The following is a 22561-nucleotide window of genomic DNA, read 5'->3' on the forward strand; positions in this document are numbered from 1 at the left end:
AGGACGGACTCTGCATACCAACCAATATGGTTTCAAGCAAAAGCCATTTATTGAACGTTTGGCTGCGTCTTATATACTGTTTTATTTCTGTACATGTGATCATGCATTTTCAGATTGGCTATCCCGCTTTGTCCACCCGCCCAGCATGGAGTTACCTTACTTATGCGATTGGTTACAAATTCTATGCGACAGTGTCTGTTAGTACCTACTATTCACCCCTTATTTCCTCTATGTCCGTATTAGGTATGCTCTCTCTCTGCTAGTCTCCTACAATTCCCCCTTCTTTTGTTTATAAAACAAATACAGAAGCTACAGCACGCTTGAGCGCTTTTCCTACACAGCTTAAAATCACAGGTATTAATGATAATAGTAAAAGTACAACGATTAATAAAACAAGCCCTCGCACCAGTAACCCTTTAAACCAACCCGGAAGATTTATTCCCCATTTGCCCCATATTTTGTCCCACCATGTTGATCGTCCTCTGTTTAACAGATAGACACTTGGAACAGTTCCCAGTCGCTTCGCCCATCTTTGGCCGGGCCCCTCATAGGGTTACGGAACCGTGGATCGGGACTCCACACTCACTTCACAGTAACAGTGCATCTCATTCACTCACACATTCAAATACAGATAACCAGTTTTTACACTACCACACAAGGAGCTCCTTTACACCACTCACACAAAAGACATAAGAGGACACTTGCAACTATGATTACTACAATAGCAACTATAGCATTAAGCAGATTAAGATCCAGTATCATACATATGTCAGACAAGTTCCAATTCACGTAGTCAAATATCAATGCTGGTGGTCAGAATACACGTTAACATCAATGCCAACGTGGTGCACAGTGCGAGCACTGAGCAAATTACAGAACCAGACCAGAGTATGTTCCAGATCAAGTGCTGTGCACTATCTTGCCAGATGTACAGAGTCCATCACAGGACGTCTCCTACGTTTTACGGACACCTTCCAGAGGGTATACCTGAACCAGACCAGAAAGAATACCTTTTTCCGTAGATGGTCCTTGTCTGCCCCTGCAGTGAGCCAGATGAGTCAGGGAGTCCCTCTGAGAAAAGGTCCTGGGGCGCGCCTAGGGAGTCCCTGTCCTCAGCGGCTTCTGCAGCTGGACAGAGATTGTTGCATCTGGGTTGCCAACTGAATCTGAGAAAACTCAATAACAACTCAGTGTTATTAAGCAGGTATTCTTTATTGCGGCACTGAGCAGCACGGGGCATAGCTCCTTCTATATGTGCGCCAACCAGACAAGTACGCCTGGGATTAATCTGATGAATGGCTGTGCTACCAACTACTCTTAAAATGCCCCATATTACAAAGTTTAAGATCCTCATCTTTGATAGACCTGTTGTTGCTTCTCGTGGTTTTGTTGGTTTTCCTTCTGTTTCTGCTCCTGTCTGTGCTTCCAAACTAGCCATCTTTCCCTTTTTACCTTTTTCCACTGCCAAGGCCACACCGACCATAATACCGGAACCTTGATATGACTTCCACACTCTACCCCACACAGCCCGCATGCAACCAATACCCAAGGTCAACACTGTCCTTTATGTTTGGGGCATGTAGATGGCTTCGTCAATGGCGACCAATGGTGTCGAATGGCTAGGGTCTTCTTCTGAGTTTGATTCCTTCTCCATGCGATTCTTCCACATGGGCGAGCTTTTCATCCGATAGCGGCCATTAATCAATCTAGACTGGCTCTTTAGACACCCATGATAATTTCAGGATTGGTCGCCCCTCAGTGGCTCTCCCACAAAACCCTCATTTGACGTTTGGGTGCCCCATTGCGACAACACATCGCGCCCAATTAACCATATTGAAGCGTTCATAACGTAAGGGTGAACCTTAGCCCTGTTCGAGGGTTCCTCCTCGGGCCATACTGTTACAAATTCGTCACTGATGCGAGTCAGCTGTGCTCCGCCCACTCCCATTATTGGTGTATTCAAACTGGCCAGGGGCCAATTATGGGGCCATGCCGACCCGGGAGCAATGGTTATATCTGTCCCGGTATCCAGTAAAGCCGCATTACAGTGCATGGTGATTCCATCTGGTCCCTTAAATGTTACCGCTTTTACAGGCCTCTTTTCGGTAATTGGCATGGTCAAATATACCTGAGGAGATCCTGTCGAACCAAATGCTCCATCCCTTCTAGTGTCCATTCCCGGGTGAGGCACACAAGCGTGGAAAGGCACAAGTTGCACTAGTCTCGTCTGCTCGGGAATGTGAACTGGAGGTTGTATCGCCTGTACCATGATTCCTATATTTCCGGTATAGTCTGCATTGATTACACCGGGGATTACTAAGATACATTGCCTGGAAGTAGAAGATCGTCCCAATAACAAAGCACTCAGTCCATTACCTAATGGCCCATTAGCTGTGGATGGAACTACATGAACTTGTTTGTCTTCTATGGTGATTGGGATGGCAGTGACCATGTCCACTCCGACACTTCCAGATGTTGAGGATCGCATACTGGCCAGGCAGCCTGCCCTTGAGAGGGTATTGGTGTCATCACACTCCCTCTCCCTGCGCTCGTTTTCCAGTTTCCCGCCCCCAGAGCTAGCGGGGCAAGGGGGGTCCCGTCCCTTCTAAAACCTGACCGACATTCATTCTCCCTGTGCCCAAGTCTTTGACACCGATGACATGCCTCAGCAAGGCCTGTACCTGCCGATGGTCCCCTGTTGTTGCTGCTAGTTGTTGGTTCCTTTTTCTCTTTGTTATTAGGACACTTTCGCCTAAAATAACCTCTTTGTCCACAAAGAAAGCAATTTTGTGACCTCGGTCCCTTATTCCCTTTTTCTTTCGGTATAAACTGTTTGAGAGCAATGGCCAATGCCTGCGCCTGGGCCTTGGCATGCACCATTGCTCTTTCTTCCTCTTCTACCAATGAAGCCTTAGAGCAGGCTTCTATCATGTCTATTAACGTAGCGGTTTTGGGAAGGGCCGCAATTAACTTTCGGCATGTGCGATTCGCATTGTGGGTTGCCAGTTCCATGCTAAGTGTAGCCTTCACGTCTGCAGTTAGCCCGGGCACCAGATCTAATGCTGCCCTCAAGCAATCCAAAAAATCTACAAATGACTCCTGATCCCCCTGTTTAACGGTTGTATATGATGGCCGTGGTTTTCCCATTTGTGGGACTTGTTTTTTTGCGGCCGTGGCCAGAGCTTGTGACTGTTGCAAAATGACAGGGTCGAGTTGTGCCTGTATCTGGGGGTCAGCAAATGGACCCTTTCCTAACAGCATATCCTCTGTGGCCGCAAACAAGGGGTTATTTGGATTGCGGTCAAGATTTCGTAATATTGCAAGATTGACTCGAGACTCCCAATCTGCCTGCCACAACAACCGTTGCGTAGGGGTTAAGAGCATTTCAGACAGCTTAATACAGTCAAAGGGTGTCAACAACTTGCCCGAAAATATAGAATCAACTATGGCTTGTACATACGGATTTTGCAAACCCCCCTGTTGAATTGACTTTTGCTCCTTGCGAACGAGTTTCCAATCTAATGGAGCCCACTGCTGATGTTGAGGGCGAGCGGGATCCGGCGTGATCACTGGGAAAGCATTAGGAACAAACTGACCCTCAATTATGGCTTCTCTTATTATCCCTTGCCATTTCTGAGCAGGATCATGGTCCGGGAGGGCCACTCCTGCTTTCCGTCCCCCCCCCTAACCCTCTGGCTGCCCTTTCCCGGGCGGATTGGTTAAGCGGCGCATTCCTGAGAACTGAGTTGTTTCTAAATCTAAGTGTCTGTTTGTTGCATCCCCCGCACCTTTCCCAGGCGGATCAGTTAAGGTGGTGCAGGCGCGGACGGTAAAGGTGGTGCAGTAGGAATTACTCCGTAGTTCTGCTCCCCGAAAAATCGTCGGGCATCCACAGGATACGCTCACAACTCGTTAGGAGCCTCGGCTTTCGGGGTCAAAGCCTGCTGCGCCAAAAGCACTACTTGTTTTTCTGTTTTAATATCCTCCAAAATGGTCTTAATCTGCCTCCAGATGGGAGTGAGATTAGCTGCTTCCTTTGAGCCAGCACTGACTGAGTCCCACAAGACCTGACCCATATTGGCCCATATTCCAGATTCAAAGACGTTGTTAGGGGTTTTGAAAAATCCCTGTCTTTGTCCCCAATGCAACAATTTAGTCACAGTTTGTTTATCAATCTTCACATCTGTCTCAGAGAGTATAAGTAGTAGTATTTCCCGAACTTTTTCTTCCTCTTTACTTAGAGGGATTCACATTCTTCCTGGTCACCCACCTGCAATTTCCCAGATGATTCATGTGCACACTTCCCGTCTCTTGGAAGTTCCTCTTCTCCCCCCTGACCGGCCCCTTGCCTTCCTCCAATGTGCGATCAAGCCTCCTTAATGGTTATCACATCGGGGTCACCGATTGTGGTCATGCAAGGATGGACTCTGCATACCAACCAATATGGTTTCAAGCAAAAGCCGTTTATTGAATGTTTGGCTGCGTCTTATATACTGTTTTATTTCCATACATGTGATCGTGCATTTTCAGATTGGCTATCCTGCTTTGTCCACCCGCCCAGCATGGAGTTACCTTACTTATGCAATTGGTTACAAATTCTATGCGACAGTGTCTGTTAGTACCTACTATTCACCCCTTATTTCCTCTATGTCCATATTAGGTATGCTCTCTCTCTGCTAGATAGTCTCCTACAAGACGATTAAAAAAAAACTGTTTTGCGTTCTGTTGTGAAATTTTACTTTGAGATTTTCCTCTCTTTAAATTTCATCTGTTTTCATAGAATCTTTTCTACACTGAACGATGGAGAAAGAGAGAGGAGTCATATCCATGTTGCCCTGTAATTATAGCGTGATGTTATGCATGCTGGTTGGGGTGAGATTTGCATAATAATGTGTCCATATGTAAATATTATCTTGCTGGTTTAATTTTAGAAGGCAGGTAGAAGTGTACTTAAGCTTGTTGTCACTTCACTGGCACATCTGCTGTTTTCATTTCCATAGTTTTTTTGAAAACTCATTTTTCTAATATTGCAGCTGAGGAAAGCTAAGAGTAGGTTGTTTCCAGGCAGTTTCAATAACGGAACAAAGTATGAGGCATTGTATGGTACGGCAGTGTGCAGAGAACAGTATGTAAACTTTTCAGATTAAACCTTACTTTTACTCACTATAGTAAAAGACATCTATAGAAAGAATGTTTCTTCTAAATTATTTTTTTTAATCTGTTTTGTTTTCAGGCATTGCTATTTCTGATGAACTTGATAAGGTAAGATTTGCTGTATGCCTAAATGAATGCTACAAAAACCCATATAATTGTGATAATTTTAGGCAATGAGAACTGCCTCTCCCTGTCCTGGCATACACACTTCAGTTCTGGGTTCAGAGGAAGTTTGGGTATGGAAAGCTATATGGGTAAGTACAATATATGTTGATACATTAAGAGCTTGATCTAGGATGTGTTGTCAACTATGGAAAAAAGAATTCTCACGGAGTTTAAGAGACTCTCAGTGAGGCCACAGAAATGCTTTTGATCTTGATGCCATCTTTGCTTAATATAGTCTGTTGGGTTACTTTGTGTACTTTTGGAAACGTTTAGCTTTAAATAACCTTTTATTCATGAAGTCATGAATTTTGCATTCTCAGATATGATTTATGAGAGTATTTAAGAATAATTGTTGCTCCCTAGATTTGCTCAGAAATGCACAGGGCATAAAGATCCTTGCTGAATGCAACAAGCAATGATCTCTTCTGTTTTGTCCCTTTTGATACATTACACAGTTAACATGAATTTTAGTTTTAGTTCATATAATGAACTCTATGCTGAAAGAGAAATCAAGCTAATTTTTCAGAGTTCCAGAGGAAACAGAACACCTTTATCCTCCCTGTTCTCACCAGCGAAGAGCAGTACGCTTCTAATGCCAAGAGTCTTGGGTTGTGTTCTTGGTGTTAGAAACCATTACTGTCAGGGAAATAAGATCAAAGGGTATACAAGACGCAGGAATAATGCCTAATATAAGAGACAAATTTAAAAATAATCCTTTCCTTTCTCATGGTAAAATGAGGGCAAGAACCTTTCTGACACAAATGTGTATAAAACACCTCCACTGGGTTCTCCAGGAAAGCCCAGTTAGACAAGATTCATCACTGTAACCATGCAGTCATGTGCATATGGAGCTGCCATTTCAAAACCATGGCCTTTATTGTCATTCTGCCCTTGATGTCGCTTTATCTCATTGTTCATATTAAGAGTATAACAGTATCGAAGTCTTCCTTCCTCCTACTTCCTTAACTGTGCTCAGGAGTGATGAGAAATACAGTTAGATTACAGTCCTTCCATTAGAACACTTACCTTTAAAAATACTAATGAAGAACTCCTCTTTGGTTTGGTTTGGTTTTGTTTGTTGAACTGTGAAATACCAGTTGTGAGAGGAAAAAGACATTTTGGACTAAAGCCTGTTACCACATACTTTTTACGTGTATTTTTTAGGAGATACTTCTGTGTTGTTTTTTTAAACAATGATAGATTATTGTTCAAAACCATTCATTTTTTAAAATTTCATTATTCATCGTGAAAATTGAGATGGGGAACATCATTGGTGTATTTTCTCAGGATCCAGTCTGAGTGAAGACTTAATTTTCTCTTTATTACCATATACTTTATGGTTTAAAATTGGAAGGTGGTGGATTTTTTTTAAATAAAACTTGACATTGTTATGTACTTTCAATAGCATACATTACCTAACACCTTTACAATACTGCATCTGCTTTAACATCTGTTTCTGATGAGGACAGGTAAATTGAATGTTCTTGAAATCAAAAGTTATTTGTAAAATAAATAAAAAAACCAAACAGTACTGCTCCTAACATGCTTCCTTTGTGCAGCATTGCTCAATGGGCTTCCAGGATAGATTTACAGAAGCAGCGCAATTTTCCATCTCCATGGGCATTAGTTAACTTCATTTCTATTTCTTGTTTTGGCCCTTGGGGATTCCTAATGGACATACAGGCTGTGTTAAGAAAGTAAGCATATCCAGGACCATTCTGTGGAATCCTGCCTCTGAGGAATGACCCCTTATACAAGCTAATTCCTGAAATGTTCCTGTGACTTGTTTCACAGAATCAGAGAATGTTAGGAGTTGGAAGGGACCTATGGAGATCATCTAGCCCAACTCCAAAAGCAATCAAAGACTACTTGATAATGGTTTAACATTAGACAGAATTTGGTTCCATTTCACATGAACATGTTCCCACACGATGTTTATTTTTCATTCAGGTATAAATGTAGTCAAGTTTGTTGTAATTCTTTCACAGAAATATGTGCTGATAGTACAGCTTCCTTAGGTAGGCTGTGGCAGCACTGAATCATTTTTCAAACCACATTCATCTGTGGTTTGGATTAACCATTTAACCCTTCAGGTGCATGTCATGGGTCTAGATCAGCGTGCCCAAACTTGGCATTGGATTCTGTTAGAACACTGGCATTACATAGATGTCATGAGGGACATAAAACTAAACACAATAATAAATTCTTCTATATGCTCTTCCTTGCTCTATTTTCCTGATCAGGAACATTCTTAGGGATTAGGACAGAGCCCATAGTCCTACTGTTTTATCTGTAGTTTAGATTATGAGCCCAGAGAAAACAGAGAATGCGTTGTATGGTTTTTTATTTTTGTTTCTCATTATTGTTTGTTTCTCATTCTCATAATTTAAAAAAAAATACTTTCTTCTAGCTCTGGTAACCTCTAGCCGCCTTTGTCAGGGGAGTACTTGATTGGTATTGTTTGTTGATGTAACTCCTCCTCCAAGTAATCCAGTTAGTTGCATAGTTACTCAAGCATTTGGGTTTGGAAAAACAGTTTGCTCTGAATTACTGTCACTTTTGTGGAGGGGTGTTTCATTTAAATGGTTTCTTGTCAAATACCTGCCTTTATTAGCTTTGTGCCAGTACTTAGGGCTTCAGTCCAAGACAGAGGTAGAGAAAATAGAGGCAGATGAGGTCAGTCTTTCAGTCAAAATGGAAGCTTTCGGTTTGACACAGTCTAATAAAATTTCTGAGTTCACTGGTATCATTGGAAAAAAAAAAAAAAAAAAGGAAATCGTAAGATTACTGCAATTAAAACAGATTTATTGTGTAGATTCCCTGCTTTTTCATCTCATTTACTTCAGACTTGCAGAGTTTGGTATTCTGTCTCTCTTGATGATTTAGTCTATGTCACTAGACCATGGAAGCTATGTAAAATCAGCAACTGGCACTGCAAGTACAGTGCGTAAGGAAAGAAAATGAGAGGGGAAGTCTTGTCACTCACAGATTTTAAGGCTAAAGTACAGAGTTAATATAATACAAATTTCTGAATTGACTCACCCTCCTTACCACTGAACAGAAACTGTGCATGAAAGTGTGTAGTTTCCTAATGCTTCTCAATAAAATGAATTATTTCACATAAACAAAGAAGTTGAGGTAGGATGTTAGACTTTGTGTGAAATTCATGGAATCCTAGGCTGATTAAAAAATTCTAAAGAAAAACACTGAATGAATTGTGAATGTCAGGGGTTTTTCCTGGGTCTGTTTACACACTTGCCTGAGAAGTGGAAGTTCAAATACACACAAAAGTGTAGAGTAGCCATACTCCTGAAACTCCAGTGTACTGGGCGAATGCTCGGACCATGGGGCTACTGATGATGTGCCTTCTCTAGAATTTGCTGCTACTGGAAGACCCTACTTGTCTATATGTCACAAAATAAACTGTAATATATGTTGTGCTCTAGAATGCCTGCATTGTAAGATACGTTGAGGCAAAATGTAGCAGCATGCTACAGTGCAGAAATATGTTTAAAATAGTTTTATATAGTTGTACCCATTTCAGCAATGTTTCTGTGCAGAAAAAAGGAGTCATGCCCTTACCTCTTGCCACAGTTGGGAGACTGACTAAAATATTGTCATTGTAAAGCAATTTAAAAGGAGGTAGGGGAAGGTTTATTCATCTTCTGTCTTTTGATCCTCTAAAGAACGCTTAGTGAATGTTTTCCAAGCCTTTTTTTTTTTTTTTTTTTTTTTTTCCCCTGCAAATACAGAGCGTAGAAATGTTTTCTTTTTAAATAGATGAGTTTTTCACATAATCCCAGTATTCGATGGATTGGTGCTTTACTTAAGATTCATGTAGTGGAACTCTCACAGATGATGTGAGACCTGTCATAACATTGTGAGATTTGTCTGGAATTCCCAACAATGTCTTTCAGTCACTTTGAACTTTAATAATGGGAGACACCTAGGTGTTAGAGATCCAGAACCAGACACAAGTGAAGATGATCTAGTAATTCAAAACAGATTTTGACCCTCAATGTTAATATTAAAAGATTTTTTTTATGCTGTGTCTAGGGTATACTTTCTTCTTGTACGTAGTATTGCTATAATGAACACACGTTACAGTTCACAGAGAAAACAACTACTCTAAGTCATAAAAATAAACAAATTAATTCTCACTCAAAAGTATTTCTCACTGTGTAGGTACCCTCAAAATCTGTATCAGAAACTAGGAATACTGAACTTTTTAAACTATGCTTAAGTAAATGGATACACAAATGTTGTGCTCCCTGGTAGGGCTTGCATACTGCAACCACATCTCAGCCCAAGGTGAAGGTGAGATTTAGCTGTGCTCCAGTCTTCCCCTTCTTCTCCTGGTCTTCACATTAAGGAAGCTTGAGTGTATCAAGTTGGTAGCCACTGATGTGGATGACACCTGGACTGCACCATAAAATAATCCTCTAGGTTCATTTAGTGCAGATTTAAATACCTGCCTGTCCTGAAAATATTTCTGTGCACGCTAATGTCACTGTTAATCTCTTCTATTATTTGTGAAGGAATATAAATTGAAAATCAGTTAATATTCTAAGGTTTATGTTTTAAAAAACCAACAAGGTTTAAAAACTTGTTTGAAAACATCTGAATTTATGGAAGCTTTTGAAATAAAGTGCCAAATAAATGTCCTGGTGTTCTGAATAGAGCCGTCTCTGATACTCCATTTACTGTTTCCTCTGTGGCTGCTTGTATAGTTGAAAGGAGGAAAATAAATTAGGTCACTGAAACTGTGGTGTACTAATCTAACAAGATTCAAAAAGGAAAGCAAGGTGATAAGGTGAGGCAAAGCATGACGATGTAACGTAAATTATGTTTCTATTAAGTAGAGTATGAAAGTGCTACTTTAATCCCTAAAATGTCTGGAAAAGAAATCAGCATAACAAGGATAGACACAGCATTCGTTGTTTAGTTATTCATATGCTGATGGTGCAGTGTAGACTAAGGAAAAACTTACACTACCGAAAAAAGAGCAAATTTTTAGGTGCTTTTCATTTTCATTTAAGGAACTGAAAGCTTTAGCAAGATTGACGCTGCAAGTTGTTGCAACTAGCTCCAGGAACCATTTTTATTAATTATTAGAAATTATTCTAGGGAGAAAGGGAAGGGAGAAGATGTCTAGAGTAGCAGGAAAGACCCTCAGAAGGGGCAAAGTGGTTCTTACTTAAACTAATGTAAGCACCTTGTGTAATGAAGGTGTTATGGGCAGTGGAATAACCTTTTTCCTAGCTTATAGGCATATGATGGTAGTCACACCTACAGGTGACAGGATACGCCTGTCTAGTGACGAGAGGCCACCGTCACCTTGTCTCCATTACCTGACTATGACATAGCACCAGACAGATGCACAAAATGTGTATTTGGAAGTTCGTGGACCAGAGTTTAGGTATTCTGAAGCTGTGGTGTTTTTCTCAGATTTCTCTCTTCTGTATTGGCTGCATTCTATTTTCAGTGGTCCCTGTGTGTCACATCAACCTTGCGGGAAACAGACATTGCGTAAAAAGTGAATTAGTAAAGTGATGGAGAACTCTGGAGAAATGTATGGAGAGTGCGAGTGTGGTAGTGCGCTCCCAGGCAAATTGCAGAAAGCAAAACAAAAGAACAAGGACGAATGAGTCTAATCCAGGGCCTGGGTCATGTTTGGCTCTGTCAAAATGGAAGCTCTTGGAGTTCTGCTGAGCAAAATTACAGCGTCTAGCCAGAGCAGGGTAAATATATTCATGAGGAAGCAGTTTGCAGCCTTTTTGTTTGTTTGTTTCATTTCAGTAGAGGCCTCTACTTCAAACTGCTTTTATCATACCCATGTCAATTAGGAAGAGACTTTAAAAATGGTTTGTTTTTAAGAAGATGAGAAAATATGGTTGCTAGGCTAACTAATCACTGTGCTGTACTTTTTCCAGGTGCTCTTTGTTTGGAAAGCATTGTTTTATGGCACGAATGTTTATTGAAACACAGAGCTAGGTAACAGCCAAGGATTTGTTTTCCTAAAATTTTCTCTTGTTAAGGGATAGGAATAGAATACATCTCTCCTAGTTAGGAAGACCATATTCAAAATGTCTTTGTTAACCTAGAAAAGAGTTTTATTAAAGCAAAATAAATATTCGTATCCCATAATTTCTTATCTATTTCTTTGTATACATGTGTGGTTTTTAGTTTGACTATACTGTTGTATGTGACCCTTAAGCTACAACCATTCTAGTAACATTGAGAACAGAGATACCAGTTCAGAATAGCACTCTTATACAATTTTTAAGGACAATTTGTTTCCTTAATCTAAATTCCTAATATAATGATGCAAATCATTACTATTGTTTTAAATATTCCAGTTGCATTTTGCTTGCTTCTTGTAATCCTCTCCAGCTATCTTCTTCCAGTAAGTGGTTAAAAATATGAGTACTGGTTTCAGAAATGCGTTTTATTTAAATGTTAATACCATTTTCAGAATTGAAAAATAGATTATGTAAATCCCAGTAGGGTTATTTTAAAAATGTGAAATGCAGATGTATTTATTACTTTTGCATTAATTCGTAATGCAAATAAGAGTGATGCTATTAATCTACAACAGTCTTTTGATTGGGGTGTTCGTTATACAAGTGACCTCATCTGTTCCTTAGCAGACCTGACACAGTGCTGGCTTTGAGAATTATGCGTTTATTAAAAAAACAGTTATAGTTTTTCAAGACGATAACCCAGATTTCTGCAGTTTCTATTGGAAGGTAAGAACTAGGAGAGTTTTGAGGCATTGGGGTGGGCAAATCTCTCTTGGAATTTTGTTAATTGGAATCTTTTCATTAGTCCTTGATTGTTTCTGGGTTTTTTGTAGCCCACTGAAATGATAATGTACTGTACTGTTTCTGTACTTTTTTAATGAACAGTTTTATTTTCTGTTTCTTCTTTTCTTTTCCTGTTTACATGTGTGGCTGAGAACAAGCAGTGCAGTGTTTCTGGATTTTTTTTTATTTTTTTTTTTATTTCTCTTCAGGACACAGCAGGTTTTAACACCCCCCTTCTCAGACCTCGTGTGATTGGAGAATGGGTTGGCCGTGAAGAGAATGATGCAGACCCACTGGCTGCTGAGATGCTGCAGCCACCAATACCAAGAAATAAAAATGAGCAGTGGGACAGCGAGGATAGCAGCAGTCCTGGAGGAAGGTGGGATTTTTGTTCGGCCTAGAAATTTTATAATTTGTGAAGCAGACCTGTCTTTGTAACACCCAGTGTCTGTGAGCAGAGTGCAGGGCTTTTAAATTCCTGTGCCATAGTGTGGCAGCATACAGAGTAAGTGGAAGACATTAGTATGTGACTAGTTTCTTCGCATGCTTTTATATATGATTAACTTTATACTCATTTGCAGTCCCATGGTTTTATTCCCATGTATAAAGCTGAGTGTACGTTGACATGATTTGGGTCCATTGTGTAATAATTTTGTGATTTATAGCTTTGTTCAGAGACTTCAAACCCTTCTGTCATTTAGCAGTTGGTGTTAGCTGGTGATAGCTGTTTGTTAATCTTCTTGACAGTTCAGTGATAAATCTGATTTTCTCATTTACAGGAAAGATAGACAAGGGAAACAGTATCTATGTTATTTTTAACAGAACTTCCTAAATTCATCTTCAGTTCTTATACTTAGCATCTTGCTGTTAATAACAATTCTTTCTCAAAGAGAAATTGTGGTCTCTGCAGTAAATAACTTCCGATGATTGATTGTGCTTGACTGAGGGTGGGGGGGTGTGTTTGTTTGTGAATGTGCTTCAGCTACATGGAAGAGATTATAATTTTTACAAGGAGTCCATTTTCCATGATTTAAAGATACCTGTGTATCACAGAAAGTGAAGTATTCACAGCATTTCTTTAAAAGAGATTTGTGCTTTTTTTTTTTAAGCATAAAGCTTGTGCACTGACTCTGTTAATTGGCTTAAACACCTGTGTTTCTCCCTCAGACCTCTAGCCTTTCTCCTTGGTTATAACTAGTACTCTTGACTGCAGCAGAGTACTTTTCCTCTTTTTAGAAGGCAGAAACTCTCTGCTTTCCCTTTGGAAAGGTCTAAGGTATTGCTTCACTATGTCCTCCATGTGCCTTCTGCCTTGGGATTCACCTCCCTGTCACAAGGAAACTAGTCTGTCACTTGCTGTACTCTTACAGGCTGCATTCATTAACTTTCCTCACGTGTTGGGAATGTTTGTTATCCATGAGTACTTCTTTCTTCTTTTAATGAGATTATTGCGGGAGAAGCCGCAAGTACTACTATTTCAAAGAAGTAGCAGCCTATAGTAATGATCCCTTGGCCAGACATTGGAGTGGAACCAACAGAACTCAGACACCGGGTCTCTCCAGTGCAGTTCCTGGGAAAGTAATGGAGTCAGCAACTGGCGCTGCAGCTTGATTGTGAGGGCCTGGGTTTCTTTGTCCTTATTCAGTTGTCCAGTAAAGGCACTTAATAAAAATCTGTTCCGTGTTGTAGAGCAAATTGAGGATATTGTATCCCTTCTCTCAGTACGAAGGAGCAAAAATAAACATCTCTGTCTAATCTCTAGAAAGGAGCAAAGAGGTTTAGTTCCGAGTAAAAAAGATGATTCAAAGCAGTGTATTTTTCTCTTTGTAGAGAATGGTACAAGCTGTGAGAAATCTCACAGCTAATGCTATAATTAAAAAAATGTGATTAATGGCTTTGAGAATAGTATTTGAAAAGTTGAGTATCATGACAAAATCACATTGCCTGGCGTATGGAATAAGAAGAATACGGGGTACTTGCTGCCAGGAAAGACCTATAGGGCACTGATATCTCTAGTTTTTAGGTGCAGTAAGTGTGAAGACCTGTTGAAAAATATGTATTGTTAAGCAGGAGTACTGATTTGCAGCAGAAATGAATAACTACTAAATTACATGCAGCATATGGGTTTGCATTTGGATGACTGATTTTATGTCTGGGAAAATTCTTTGCTTCATTAGCATTTCATCAGCTTTTGTAAGGCATTTATAAAAAGCATGTTTGCAGTCTTGCAAAATAATCATAAAATTGCAGAACTTCAAGGTGTGGTGATACTAAAATTGATGCCAACCTATATATGGAAGTTTAAAAGACCCCTATTGACCAAGGTTAATCTGAATGTTTAATAATAGTTCACTAATAACAGGCAGTTTCTTCAAGATCTGATTCAGTGTTACTGGGAATTAAAGTACTATTAGCAGAATTTGGAACTGACTATACACCAAATGCATGACATGAGTAATGAGTAATAATAATTTAATGTAGCATATACCTAGTGCATCCAAAAGTAGGGGGAATAGTGTGAGTTTTATAAGGTTAAATGAAACTCTCAAAAAGAGTGATGTTGTTGTTGTCAATTGTAAAGAATTTTTGGCTACCTCATCTATATTTCATTCATCTACTTTATAGTTCATGTAACCTAAAATACTTCAGTTACATTTTTAACTGGCAACTGAAAGAGGGAGCAATTTGAAATTCACATTAAATATTTCCAATTATATCTTGTTAAATTTCATTTAGCAGCACTGTTAATAAAAAGTGATATTGACATTATTGATCACTAATTATCAGGATAAGGCAGCAAACTCTCAAAACTAATCCTAATCTGCTGTTACAGCATAGGAATAGGAAAGAGAATACCGTAGTTGTCCCATTATTTCCGGGTAATATGTTTTCTTTTACCTATCACTAAATGTAAGGAAATGCTGCATGAATGAAATACTATATAAATATCCAGAGGATTAGGTAGAATAATTGCCACCAATGTCATGCGACTCCCTCTCTCTGTGTTATTTTCACAGACCGTAGCGTACAAATTTCTTTCTGTTTGGTGAAAGGGGAAGCCATGGGTCCTTACACATTCATAGCATTCTATAGGGGACCGAATAGGCTGCAGAGAATGGCATGTTCCTGTGGACCCACTGGTCTGTTGATAACATGCCTGTTTTCAGAATTGGTCTTTTCAGCATAAAGCAGATCGTAGTGAGTATATGTAGCACGTGATACTGGGGATCTGTGAGCTGTCTGCTTTTTCTGTCTTTGCAGCCTCACTTTTTGCTCCATTCAGTAGTGGACAGTGCGAAAGAACAACTATTTCCTTCTTAAAAAGATACATTCCTGTGATGATGAGCAGCGGAAGCACACATGTTATATATCTGAAAGCAAGGCCCAGTTACTTAAAAAAAGAAAGGGGATTAATTCTGAGCAACTGAAAGGACAGGTTTCACTACTACTTTGACTGGGAAAGATAGTGTAGCCAGTCTGAAATAGCTGTATTGGTGATGTCTTGTCAAACTGATGAGGGATTTGCTCTTGATGTTCTGAATTGCTACAGAGGAAAGACTCTATTTGCCACTGGTGTTGTAGTACTCTCTTGCTGCTGTAAGGGAGCAAGGCAAGGTATTAATATGTGACAAGGGACCATATAGAAGTGCTGATGGCAGTCCTGCTGGTACCACGCTTATCCTTCAGAAATTTGAACACCGTGAAAATAGGATTAAACTCATTTCCAAGTCACTGTTAGTAGTTTTCTACATGAAAAATTTCCTGGAGAAATTCTGAGAAGCAAAGCTCTTGGGAAACTTCCTCAAGGGATAATGTATGTACACAGTGGGGAATTGTGTGATTTTTAATATGATGCTCTTGTTTCTTAGAGCCCAAAATGAACTAGAGCTTGCAGAGGCCCCATCCATAACCTGGTGTCCTAAACTCAAAGCCTGTTCTTCATCTCCAAGGTCTGCTTTGTCTTACTAGTGTTTATATTTGCAGTGGGAAGTGAACTATCATTGATGATTCTAAATTTCATACATTTGCAACAGATCTGCCTTCCTGCAGCAGACTGTAAGACAGTCTGAGATGCTGCTGATACCCCCAGGTGGGGCACCAAACTTCTGTCCCGTTGCCTTTATCTTGATACTGTAAGGAATCAGTGATTGCTAACTGTAGCAAGTCCTGCCTTAGACCCTTCTTCTAACTTCTGTGCAGTTCCAGCTGTCTGTTACTTAGGCTAGGGACACAAGTCAACAACGATGAGAATTAGTATAACTATGTAGTCCTTAATCCTGTGGGGTTATGATAACAGAACCACTCAACGGAGCAGTTTGTTGTCAGCTTTCTTGCTCTGCCATCAGTGCCTTAGCAATACTGATTAGCAATTTGCAGCTTATTTAGACTTGATAATGCCCATTGAGTCAATGGGAAATTGCCTATCATCATTCAATCAAAACTTTAGATAGGAACTGAAAACACAAACTGACTTATACCATCCAATGATCAGGGAGTGAGTGATAACCAGCTGGTTTATGTGTGATCTGATGGCATTAACCTTCAGATCTGGCGGACCTCATGGGCTACGGGAATTTGACAAATGTGTGACATAGAGAGCACCAGTAAGAGAAAGTTGTGCTTTCCTCCCTCACAGCCTAAAAATGGAGCCAAAGACCAAAGGACTAAAACAACAACAGCAGCAACATAAGAAACTGCTGGCTGCCATGCTTTCTCAGGACTCCTTTGATTCTGCTCAAAGCACAGCTCCATCTGTAACTGAAGAAGATATTGACAATGAAGATGATGCGATGGAACTGCTGGGTAACTGCAAAAAATTACGTGTATTTTTCTGATACTTTTTTTATTATAGATTAATCTAAAAGGTGTAATAGCAGCTCAGACATAGATTAATTTGAAACTGAAGTATCCAGCAGCTGTGTGAAGGTTCATAGAGTTTAACTTGAAACTTTCAGGAGTGAATGTAATGAGGATGGTATATGTGTCCGGATAAACTGCCAGCTGCATCAAAATCCTGTGAAATATCAAACACTTCAGGGGCTTAAAGTAGTTAATTTGATTTCCTACATAAATCACTTTCAGGTTCTACTTGGCGAATGTATTTATGTACAAGGAGCAGAATCGGCTTCACTGGCTTTCATCTGGTTCTCTTTCTTAGATGTATCACAGTTCTAACTTCAGTGGGTTTTATTTCAGATTTACTAGCTACAAATAGCTTATGCAATGTGAATTTGTAACCTCACCAGTATTTGATTGCAATTTACCAGTAGACTGTATTGTATGTTAAACTGCAAGGTGGAAGGCTCTATGCTCACTGCTTCCTCCTTTTTCTAGAATTACTAGTTGTGAAAAGTGGGAAATTGTTGAAGAAAGTTAATTGTCTTTTTTCTGCCATTTTTAAAAGCTTCAGTGTAAGATGCTTAAAAGGTAGTAATGAGTTTAAATTTATTTTTTTTCCCCCAGATTTTGCTATATAGAACTTTATGTGGGATCAAAGCACGGAAAATATGCAATCTCAGGACAGCTGAGCATTCTTATATTTCTGAATTCTCTCACAAATTACTTGTTTCAGGTTGGACCTTAATTTAAAAATCAGAAAAACACATGGTACTGTACTGTGTTTCTGTTATATTTCTGTTGCTTCCTTACTACAGTCTTCATAGAATCACAGAATAGTTTAGGTTGGAGAGAACTTCTGGAGATACCTAGTTCCAACCCCTTGCTCAAAACAGTCAGCTAGAACAGGTTGCTCTGAACATTGTTCAGTTGGGTTTTGACTCTCTCCAAAGACAGAGACTCTAAAACATCTCTGGGCAACCTGTTCCAGTGCTTGACCATGCTCGTGTTAAAAAAATTTTTTGTTATGCTTAAATAATTATGAATTAATATGTACTTTCTTTTTTTCAGTAGTCGTAAGTTTGATGCATGCGTTTGTTTTTACAAGAAAGAAGCAATAATAGACTGGGTCACTCAGATGTCACAGTAGGTCAATTAGTTCTTTGTATTTGAGGGAAGTTAAAGTGTTTGCGACTGTGGGCTTGCGGTCTTCATGGAGTCACTTGGTATTGCCAGAACTAATCCATGGATTCCAGCAAAGGCCATAATTAGTCTGTAGCTGCCTTACCTCCTTGTTTCCTACTGCAATTTACAGATCTTTCCAACTTTATCAATATGACATAAAAAGAAAACTGAATGGGTGTCTTGTGCTGGCATAAACCACAGGACTCCTCTAGGATTCTGTGGCATCTGGAACGTACAATAGGTAAGAGTGTGCGTGTGTGTGTGATGCTATTGGCCTCATTATGTATTACATACAGAACAGAGTATTTTGTTAACTTCTGTGAAGATAATGAGGGAAAAGTATCCAATAGATGTGTAGGTCTTTCCTTCCAGACACTTGAATCCCTGAAGGTATCTGGAACCAGAAAGGCGATATAAAGGAAATTTTATTGTCCAGTGTCTTGACGTTGGGGCAGAATGTTATCTGTATACAAACAAGCACTTTGGTTTTTTGAATAAGGACTCTTACTGTAAGAATCTTTTCTGGGTTTGTGCCATGCAAAACCTGGAACATTCTTCTATTGTGCATTTCCTCGAAACTTGCAAAGTTTATACAAAATCAGCTTAAAACTAGGAAAGGTCATAAACAGGGCCTCTGGTTCGCGTAAGGTGTCATATAAGTGATTCTGAGATTCTGAAGCAAAATCATGGCATATTTGATGAGTAGCCATGGTTATAGGGATTATGATATAGCCATGTCATAGTAACTACCACTGATAGAAAGTTCAATATGTGCATCTTGGTGTTGAAAGTGCTGTGATTCTGAAAGACTGGCTTTTATTTTAATTTTCATTTTGCAGTGTGCTGACAGTATGTGTTTGTTGTAACAGTTAGGTTACATCCTGCAGAACTGCTCAAAACTTGAGGATGTGACAAAATGGTACACAGGAAGGGTGTTTTATTTTCTTTCGAAGGTAACATAAAGAACTTAAGTTTCTATCAGCAAACATAGGTACTTTTCAGTGCTATATTTTCCAGATCAGTAACTGTATTATAAAGGGATTGATTTTTTTTTTTTTTTATTATGTACTGCATTAATCCATTAACTGCTTTGATGCTTTTTACACTGCTTGTATGCGGTATAACTAATTCCAAATCATGGCTTTCTGCTGTCAGTGAATTGCAGGGCATTGTTGCATATAGTTACTTGAGTTGTTCCCTTTAGAGTTCAGTATTCGTTGTTTATTCATCCCTTTCTTAAAACATTACAAAACCTCGCACCTCTGAGGGTGGATTCTGGGAAAGCAAGTTCTACTATTTATAGCTGATTTTAATGCGTACCCTACTTAGAATGCAGGTTTGTGCAGAACACAAACGTCTATCTTTACATGTGTTCAATAGAATCTTTTTAAGAGTTTGTTTAATTTATTTAGGTATTAAAGGCATGAAACTGACTGTTGGTGTAATTTCTTTTTTAAAAAAAAAAACCTTTCAGTACTCATATCAGAATTGTCAATGAAGGTTTAGCTGGAATGAAACATTCCAAATAGAAGAAACAATTAAGCTGGTATATTTCTGAAGAATACATTTCAAAAGAAATATATTTGTAAAGATGAAAAGAATATTATGGGGCTACATTCCGATTTCAGTTATCACTCTTTATGTGTAACATAAGATCCACAGGAGGGCTGTTAACACACTGGTAACTTTCTAAGTGTGTTCAGTTATGCAAGGGGCTGAAATAGTTTACTGTCAGATAACATCATAGTGGAGAGGATCTTCCTGACTTTAAAAAACTGAGAACTGTAACTGTAAAATCACGTGTATTTGTAAATGTACAAGGGTAATGCAACTGAGGTCTGTGACTGAAAATGATATCGAGGGGCACATTTTGTGTATATCGTAATGCCAAGTACTGTGTTTTTAAATCTAATTGGTAGCTGAAGTAGTTCTTTGTGAAACTGCAGTCCATTTGGAATTTCATGACATTTGGGCTTAAGCTGTCTTTTGCATTTGGCTGAAGTCCACTGAGACTTTGAAATCATATTATTCCCTCAGTATCTCACTGATGTCCATTGGAGAGGACTGAACTGTATTTTCCCTGAAATTTCCAGGAATGTGGATTGAACAGTCACCAGTGTGACTCATTTTGTTTTAAAAAAATCAATTGTTTGATGAAGTGTAAGAATATAAATGTTTAAATGTATTGCTATGCATAAACATACACATAGTAAAAGCATAACAGTTTTTGTAGCACACTTGGGCTTACATACACGTTCTTGAGCTTTTTACAAGTAAGGAAGATGTAAAACAATATAGAATTTATTTTTCACAATATTGATATAGAGCACAAGACTTACGAGGAGCGGCTGAAGGAACTGGGTTTAACCTGGAGAAAAGGAGGCTGAGGGGAGACCTTATTGCTCTCTACAACTGCCTGAAAGGAGGTTGTAGTGAGGTGGGGGTCAGTCTCTTCTCCCAAGTAACAAGTGATCGGATGAGAGCAAATGGCCTCAAGTTGCACCAGGGGAGGTTTAGATTGGACATTAGGAAAAATTTCTTCACTAAAAGGATTGTCAAGCATTGGAACAGGCTGCCCAGGGAAGTGGTTTATTCACCATCCCTTGGAGGTATTTAAAAGACGTATAGATGTGGCACTTTGAGACATGGTTTAGTGGTGGACTTGGCAGTGTTAGGTTAATGGTTGGACTCAATGATCTTAAGGATCTTTTCTAACCTAAATGATGTCATGATTCTATGATATTTAGTCATAATGCTTAATCACTTCTTTTCTTGTTGTGTCCAGTCTTATATTTAAAATGTTAATATATGTTAATACATGCTATGCAGTAGTTAACTATGAAGCCCCACTGCAGAGATGTGTACCCAGGAGTCGTACAGGTTGTGTTTGCAGTGAAAGGTTGTGATAATTGAAGTCCATTTCCTCCAATTGATGCATATACCAGTCTGTATGATTCTGAAAAGCCTCCATGATTTCAATGCAAACCATCATATATCTGAGATAAATTTAAGTGTTTGCAGCATCAGGACTTGTAAAACTATCTCTTCTTTTCTTCAGAGCTTGTTTCACAGTAATGATTGGTTTTTTTGCTCAATGTAGAAATTGTAAGTGAAAGTTCAGTGATTTTCTGCCTCATGTTTATTGATTGTAATTCTTGCTATGCAGTAACAAACCAGAATCTTTAAAGATAGAAATGCACTTTAAGTAGTAACATAGTTTTTTACTACTGCCTTGGGAGATACCTGATGTCTTCTGTCTGCTTTAATAACTCTCCTTCTAATCTTTGGATTTTTTTTTTTCCTCAAGAGCTTTCCAAATGTTAATTACTTAATCATAGTAACACCCCTGAAAGATTGGCCAGTGATGTATTTACATTTTGTAACGAGGAGATGAACAGAATTTAGTGGAGATTGCCTTTGCATGAGACATGCAAGGCGTGATTGCCTTGTAGCATGAGACAGTAACTCAGTGTCTGGTAGTCTACCCCTTATAAAGTCTATACTGCTTTTCCATTAAGTCTCTGAGTGCTTTAATGAAAGGGTGTTGTGCTGGTTTCTCTGGGATAGAATCACAGAATCAATTTTCTTTTCAGGAAAGCTGCATTTTTGAGAAGACTGCAGTGAGAACAAAGCTGATAAGACACTTTGGTTTAGTTTGTAGTCAGCCTGGTACACGGGTCTCCATAGTGATCAAGGTCTTCAGGAGCTTCGAGTTAGCCAGGTGCTGAAGTTAGGAGGAGCTAAAGCCAGGGCAGCTGACCCAGGCTGGCCAACTGAAGTATTCAATACCATAAACATCACACTCAGTATAAATTGAAAAGATAGCTGGGGACAGGCTCTTTTTCCTCAGTGGCGGCCATCCCTTGAGGGTCGCGCCCATCCTTCTGCTCCTAAGGCCTACTCTCACTTTTGTTGTGGCCGTCGTGCTTTTGCTGGAGCTGTGGTGCTCACAGTGCTTGACATCTAACATCCACTGGTGGGAGCGCACAGCTCGTGACCACTGCATGGGCTGAGTATAACTTTATGTACTGTATTAGTATTAATATTAGGGCCTTTTATTATTATTTTATTAAATCTTTCTCCATTTCAACCCGCAAGTCTCCTTTGCTTTTCCTGATTCCTCTTCTCAGGGCGGTGGGAGGTCATTTGGTGGTAGAACAGCTGACTAAACATAGACAAGTGTCCAATCTGCAGTGCTTTCAGTACACTTCCTCTGCTTCAACAGATATTCCTGAGTTCCCTGTTTCCTAGAGGTCTTTGGCAACACACAGGAAACAGACTTTAGACCTGATAAATTATTTTAGTATTAGCAACAGGTTGTTCCTTTTCATTGTCTCACCCAGCTCCTCCATTATGTGACTAGGATACAGCGCTTGCCACGAGGCCCTGGGAAGTATGGTATGTTAGTTGTATTG

The 22561-nt window shown here is 39.4% G+C and overlaps 1 protein-coding gene across 1 annotated transcript in view; it reads left to right on the forward strand.

The window, feature by feature from the left end:
• Window positions 1–22561, forward strand: part of C5H8orf34 (chromosome 5 C8orf34 homolog) — a 175481-nt gene that overhangs the window by 56533 nt on the left and 96387 nt on the right. The window contains exons 5-7 of the mRNA XM_086465757.1: window positions 5234–5262; window positions 12335–12504; window positions 16762–16928. Of these exons, the coding sequence (XP_086321883.1) occupies window positions 5234–5262; window positions 12335–12504; window positions 16762–16928 (366 nt within the window). The remainder of the gene's footprint in view (window positions 1–5233; window positions 5263–12334; window positions 12505–16761; window positions 16929–22561) is intronic.

The sequence above is a fragment of the Leptosomus discolor genome, chromosome 5, assembly GCF_034619465.1.
Source record: "Leptosomus discolor isolate bLepDis1 chromosome 5, bLepDis1.hap2, whole genome shotgun sequence".
NCBI classification, from domain to species: domain Eukaryota; kingdom Metazoa; phylum Chordata; class Aves; order Leptosomiformes; family Leptosomidae; genus Leptosomus; species Leptosomus discolor.